Genomic DNA, 7,185 nt, shown 5'->3' on the forward strand with positions numbered 1-7,185 from the left:
GGCGGGGCGGGGCGGGGGGGGGGGGGGCACGCAGAGCAGCACGCAACACCCAGACAGACCCAGGCAGCAGGACAGGATTGACAAACGCAAGCCAGAATATCCGATACCCACCAGCAGCAAATCAAAACCAGCAAGAAGCTGCAACCAGCAGCGCACGCAGGGGCCAGCGCTGCTGGTTGTAGCTAAAAATATTATTCTGCCAAACAAAATTCCCTGGCCTAAACTGTTTTATTGAAGGAAATTATTTTTGAGGTGTGACTACATTAGAAAAGATTAGCTTCAGAGTCAGTGATGTGCTTGAAATGATTAATTTCACAAAAGGCCAATTATCTCAGCTTCTAGAAAAAAATTGCTATTTTTGGATGAATCAAGCTATCTTCTCCGGCTCATAACTAAAGAACGGAAAATGGGATCAATAAACTTTTTTTTGCAGATGATAGAATAGAGTCTCATCGTTCTTTGTGCGTGTTCAGTGTTTACATAGTAATATCACACAATATTCTGTGGGCCTCGAGAAATCACTGAAAACGCTCTGAAACTCTGGCACTGGGAGCGTCCGTTCTCCAAAAGTGGCTGGCACTCAATGAGTTAAGGTTAACGGACCCTTAATTAACAGCCTTGACCTTAAGCTCTAACCTTAACCTCAGTGAAGTCGTGCCTCAAGCCGACCACAATACTTTAGTTAACATGAACGCCATTAGAAATGATGATGAGACACATTAGTTGCCTGTTAATTCATCCTTAATTAATGTATCCTTATTGTTATTTAAAGCGTTACCATAAACCGTTATGGGCCTCGTTGTAAAACAAAAGGGAGTTTCTAAGTGAATATAGAGACACTGCATGAAGTAGGCCACGCCCATCACGGGGGGAAAGCTCTCCATTCACTTCCAAACACCAGCGTCATTTTCCTTGAATTAAACATAGCTAAAAGCTGTTGTGTGGGGGGGGGGGGGGGGGGGGGCTGCGCAGAAAACAAATCACCAATTAAAGTTTTTGTTCGTACTCCCGAGCAAAACAAGGAAGCCATTGGGAATTCGCGAGAAGAAAAATGTGGATCTAGCTGTCAAGGAAGTTAAGTTGGAGTGTTCATCTTCCGTATATATGATCTTTGTGTGCAACACGTGACATAGGAGAACGCCAGGATTGGGCGGGGGGGGGGGAGCAGAAAGCGGTCGCACAGCTCCGCCTCCTGCAGATATCAGGCTCTGGACGTGTTTACATGATACACAACTTTCTTCTTCTCCTGTTCTTTAACCTGCGAAAACCACTTTTTCCCCCCCACCAGAATTCACCGGCCACATCCACCGTTTCATCACCAGCCGACTGGTTCCCACAGAGAAACATTCAGCAGGCCTCTTTCTGGTCCTCACTTCCACGCCCCGCCCCGCCCCGCCCCGCCCCGCCACGCCCCGCCACGCCACGCACCGCCCCGCCCCGCCCCAGCAGCTCCAGCGCTTCATGTACAGATTCTAGACACTAGATATGTTACAGTACTTGCAGGGCCACAGCATACAGGCAACATTGAGAGGCAACGGAGACGGGCAACTTGGCTAGCAACTGGGACAGATACACGGGAAACTTCCACTAGCAGCAGGTACAATGTCACCTCAAATGTGACAAAATGGCTCCTGGAGTGAATGTAAACTCTTTAGTGAGCAACCAGCAACTGTTTACAGGAAGCAACCGTCTGGTTTCTGCGGGGAAATGTTGAGCAATGAACATCAGGCAACAACATCCCCCACCCCCCCCACCCCCCCCACCATGTAGTGTTTTAGAATGAAAGTGTTGCTCATCTCCTCTGATCTACATTCATTTTCATCCCCCGCTCAAGGCAACGTTGCCCATTGTCTGCGTTGCCTCAAAAAGTTGTCCGTGTGTCCTCGGCCTTTAAGCTTTTGGTACAGTTTGATTGATTGGTTCAAAGACAGCATTGACCTCCTCATTGGTTCAGCAGCAGTAAAAGACACCCCTCCCCTCCCCTCCCCACCCTCCCTTCCCATTGGCTCTACTCGGCGCCAATCACATTCCTCAGAAGCCGATTCACTCTATCATCATCATCGACAAAAGTGTGCGTATGTCTGTCCATCAGTCCACCATTTTGTCTTATAATCCTGTTGTTGATTTAAAAAAAAAATCCATGTATCCATCTGTCTGTCCGCCACCTGTTGCCATAGCAACCACGTACATCCGTCCGTCAAACATTCACTTGTTGTCACCGCTCCCCTCTGTGTCCAGGGCGTGGCGGCCATATTGTTTTGTCCAAGTAGTGTTGTGTATTGCGTAATCCGGCTTGTTGGGAGGTCACTTTGGTCCATCCATGTTGTGGCAGCCATATTGTCCTGTCCAGGTTGTGGCAGCCATTTTACATCCCTCCATGTTGTCCTGCTGTCGTCCAACATGGCCGCCTGTCTGTCTGTCTGTCACTAAGAACATGTTGTAACATTCATACCGGTCTGTCTCATCCAGCCGTGACTTTGGTCAGAGAAGTGTGTGTGTGTGTGTGTGTGTGTGTGTGGTGTGTGTGTGCATAATGTGGATATTCCTCAAAGTCAAGTTCGGAGTCTTTCGTCATTGATAAGACCCCGCCCCCCCCCCGTGTCTCAGTTTGATGACATCATCACTCTGCTCCTCTCTTGCGCTCCTCCAGGTCGAAGTCCAGCACCAGCAGCTTGGTCTCCTCCGTGCCGTTCCTGCTGCCTGCGGCGCACACCAGCCGAGTGTCGGACGCTCTGATTCGCCACACCACTCCGCCTGTCCAGAAAAGAGACACGTGATTGGTTTAGAGCCACTACAAGTCCATTTCTCATGAACGAAAGAGCCTGCTGACACAGAGACTGTAGCTGCCTGCCAAGTTGGCTGCTTCTGGTCTGGCATCGTGACACGCAACACGTTGAACAAACGCTCGGTCCAACGAGTGCCGAGGGGGACCAAGGATTAGCCAATCAGCGCAAGTAAACGGCGCAGGAACTATTTTCTTTTGACCGAACTACACCCGCAGCTAGTTAGCAGGTAGATGCAACCGGACTACTAGCAGCTAGCAGGTGTTGTTTGTTTGAGAGAAAATAGTTCCTACTGTACATGAAACTGTTCACCACACGGTCTGTGGATGATCTTGAGTTGTTCATACGGTTGCACCTATTGCAAAATTCTGGGCAGATACGATACCGATGTTTAAAATAACAGATTTGGCCGATAGCCTGTACATTATGTTGTTTTTTTTACGCTTTTTTTTGACAGAGAAACAAAGAAATGTTAATTTGCTATAAACAAATAACCGACCTGTTTTAAAGTCTTTTCACTTCATCACACTATCTTTGGATGAGCACAAATTCAATCACACTGTCATGTAATTATGAAACAAACAAACAGCAAATTATGTGACCCAACTGATGCATGTAGGCTAAACACTAGGGGTGGGAGAAAAAATCGATTCACCTAAGTATCGCGATTTTTAATGTCACGATTTTTTGAATCGATCTTTTATTCCAGAATCGATAATCGCAAAAGCAATTTTTTTTTTTTTTGGTGCCCGCAGTCAGGCCACTCACTGAACAGCAGGCCAGGCGCTGCCTACTGGTTTACTAGTGGTTTTATTACTTTATTAGTTAGTCTGAAGTAATAATTACACTTCAGGGTTAAAGTGGGTGCATCTCATTGTAAAATTGGACTTGGCCCAAATTAGGCTTCAAACGGCCCAAATTGGGCTTCAAACGACCCAAATTGAGCTTCAAACGGCCCAAATTGGGCTTCAAACTACCCACATTGAGCTTCAAACAGCCCAAATTGGGCTTGAAACGGCCCAAATTTCACGCGCGTCGGCCCATATCGGCCTGGCCTGCTTGGTATCTAATGCCCGGCCTGAATTATGATCCCAGTCCGCCCCTGTTTTTAACTATATCGCCCAGCCCTACTCATGATATATAATATACAGTCTCTAATGTATGATTCAACTTTTCCCATGTTCTAATCTAGTGGAAAAAAGCAAACAAACTGAAAAAAGAAAAGAAAAAAAGAAACAAAAATCGCAATAAATCGTAATATCGAATCGCAATAATCGTAGAATCGCAATACTTAAGAATCGCAATATATATCGAATCGGCACCCAAGTATCGTGATAGTATCGAATCGGGAGATAAGTGAATCGGCACAGCCCTACTAAACACGGCATTTACAAAAAAAAGATTGCCGATGGCGGTCAACAGGGCCGATATATCTGTGCATCCCTAGTTTTTCAAATGTATTCTTTCCTCTGCTCTGAACATTGTATTGAGGGCAGACATCTCTATGGCCGATATCTCCACAACTCCACAGGTCAGAGGAAAAGTACTGCATGTATTTTGGAGTGAACTGTCCCAGATGGAGGCCAATGCAGATGGCTATAATCAGGTGTTCTCATGATTTGTTTGCAGTGTGTGTGTGTGCAGTACAGTGTAGAGTGTGTGTGTGTGTGTGTGTGTGTGTGTGTGAGAGAAAGAGAGAGAGAGAGTGTGTGTGTGTGTGTGTGCGTGTGTGTGTGTGTGTGTGTGTGTGTGTGTGTGTGTGTGTGTGTGTGTGAGAGACTGTGTGAGTGTGTGTGTGTGTGTGTGTGTGTGTTTGTGTGTGTGTGTGTGTGTGTGAGACTGTGTGTGTGTGTGTGTGTGTGTACCTGATCCCCTGCTCTGTAGGGCCACCACGTCCCTCAGCCAGGCCCCGGTCGTCAGGTCCCACAGCTTGACGGTGCCGTCGTCTGAGCTGGACAGAACCAGACCTCTGCAGAACTGCAGGCACGTCACGGCCGACTGGTGACGGTTAGGACCTGAGGAGGACACGCCCACTGTCTGTCAGCACACTGTGAGGTCACACACTGTGACATCACACACTGTGACATCACACACTGTCCTCACTCTGTGACATCACTCTGACCTCCTCACTGGAGACACACTGGCCCAATTCCAATTCGCCCCCTTACTGACTCAAGCCCTTAGAGGCGCGTTCACGTGAAGGGAGTGAGGGTTTAGGGATGTCCCACGGTGAAATCGCAAAGTGAACGAGGGCTCAGAGTGAGCCCTTTCTGCCCCCTTACCGTAAGGGAGCAGCTATGGCCACTTAGGCAAAGGGAATTGCCCACAATGCATAGCGTTGTGAGGTATAAAACGGGGAAGGCTGCAAATATCAGTCAAAAAAATAAAAGAACACACGCGCGAAACGAACGCGGTGTTTGCGAGTGTGCTGGAATGCCTTAATTGACAATGAAACATTACATTAATAAGGATTTCAGATTAGACAAAAATATTATATCAGAGGAATGCAAGTAGTTATTTTACACAATCCTAGAATAATCATCAATCATTTCTATTACAATTGCAATCACAACTTTTTTGATGAATGAGAAATAGTTTTACCGAATCTGTATTGTACAGTATTGACATTGTGTATAATGTTGGGTGACATGTCATTATTATGCTTATTTTAATTATAATTCCACATGTTGCAGATTGCAGATTTTGCAGTAGGCTACATTTATTTTTAAATGACAGAGCCAGAGCCTGGATGAGAACAGACTCATCAGGGAGTCTATCCCTCAAACACTTTAGGCATCTTGACAATAAACAATATATAGCGAGCCCCAAACGTGCCAGAGTCAACATCATCTTGTCAAGTGCAAAGGGCTCTGCTGTCCCAATCCTCATATTTATCCAATGTGGATCCCTTCCACACTTGATGACTCAACCACTTTCAGATGGCGGCCATCAGAGGGACTGAGGGGTCAGGGCTTGAGTCTTTAGGGGGCGGATTGGAATTGGGCCACTGTAACATTGCCTTATCCTCTTGCTCACTTTCCTCATTTCCTTCCTTCCTTCCTTCCTCGCCTCCACTTTCTATCGCTCTTTCTTTCTCTCCTTTATCCCCTGGTTCTCTCCCTCTCTCTCCCAGAGGACTACAGTCCATTGTGCATTTTACCGCTGAATAGGCAACAACATAGAGGATATCATCAACACACACAGGCGCACGCGCACACACACGCACACGCTCACTCACACACACACACACACACACACACACACACACAGTAACTCACACACACACACACACACACACACACACACACACACACACACACACACACACACACACACTGTAACTCACACACACTGTAACTCACACACACTGTAACTCACACACACACACACACACACACACACACACACACACACTGTAACTCACACACACTGTAACTCTCTCTCACACACACACACACACACACACACACACACGCACACACACACACACACACACACACACACACACACACACACACACACACACACACAGGAATGTTATTGTTCTCTCTCTCTCTCTCTCTCACCCTGCAGTGTGTGGAGGCACTGCCCGGTCCGGACGTCCCACACGCGGACGGTGGAGTCTGCGTTCCCAGATACCAGGATGTTCTCCCGCAGCTCCATGCCGCTGGTCAGCGATTGGTGGCCGGTCAGCGTGTGGACACTCCCCCCTGCACACAGGACGCGCCCACTTTAACCTCTTGACACCGTTTTTAAGGTCAAATAAATACAATTAAACTGAATTTGAACGGGAATTTGATGGCATTTGGTTCACTTTGACTCGGCTCAATTGAGCTAATTGAATGTAAATGTAGTTGCATTTGGTTTAGGCTAAGTGAGTAGTTACATTGTCCTGTCAAAGGGAGTATAGAGTGAATGAATATACCTGTCTCTGCATCCCACACTCTGATGGAAGTGTCCAACGAACCACTCACCACGTACACACCATCAAACTGGAGGGAGAGAGAGAGAGAGAGAGAGAGAGAGAGAGACAGAGAGGAGGAGGGAGAGAGAGTGAGAGAGAAACAGAGAGAGAGAGAGTGAGAGAGAGAGAGACAGAGGGAGAGAGAGTGAGAGAGAGAGAGAGAGAAGGTACATTTTAGTAAAAGAATGTTTGGCAACACTTTCTATGATGCCAATATCTATACTATATTATAAACATACTTATAAGCCATCATATTCTGCGTATAGCACTGTATAACTGTAGTTATAAGCACTCAAAAATATTCAGAATGCTTTATAATAATAATCATAACACATTATAAAGCATTTTACAATGACTTATAAGGTCATGTACTATATAACCGCTGGTCACTCACTGACACGTTTTTGCAAAGATCAGTGTGTTATAATTCGCACAAAT

The 7,185-nt window shown here is 46.5% G+C and overlaps 1 protein-coding gene across 1 annotated transcript in view; it reads right to left on the reverse strand.

Moving 5' to 3' along the window:
• Nucleotides 1-407: 407 nt before the first annotated feature.
• Nucleotides 408-7,185, reverse strand: part of LOC310779819 (F-box/WD repeat-containing protein 7-like) — a gene marked incomplete at its 5' end in the record, with an annotated part of 27,039 nt that continues 20,261 nt past the window's right edge. The window contains 4 exon segments of the mRNA XM_083640329.1: nt 408-2,754; nt 4,649-4,798; nt 6,350-6,493; nt 6,709-6,775. Of these exon segments, the coding sequence (XP_083496455.1) occupies nt 2,621-2,754; nt 4,649-4,798; nt 6,350-6,493; nt 6,709-6,775 (495 nt within the window). The 3' untranslated portion in view covers nt 408-2,620.

The sequence above is a fragment of the Poromitra crassiceps genome (assembly GCF_964638095.1).
Source record: "Poromitra crassiceps genome assembly, chromosome: 7".
In the NCBI taxonomy this organism is placed as follows: Eukaryota; Metazoa; Chordata; class Actinopteri; order Beryciformes; family Melamphaidae; genus Poromitra; species Poromitra crassiceps.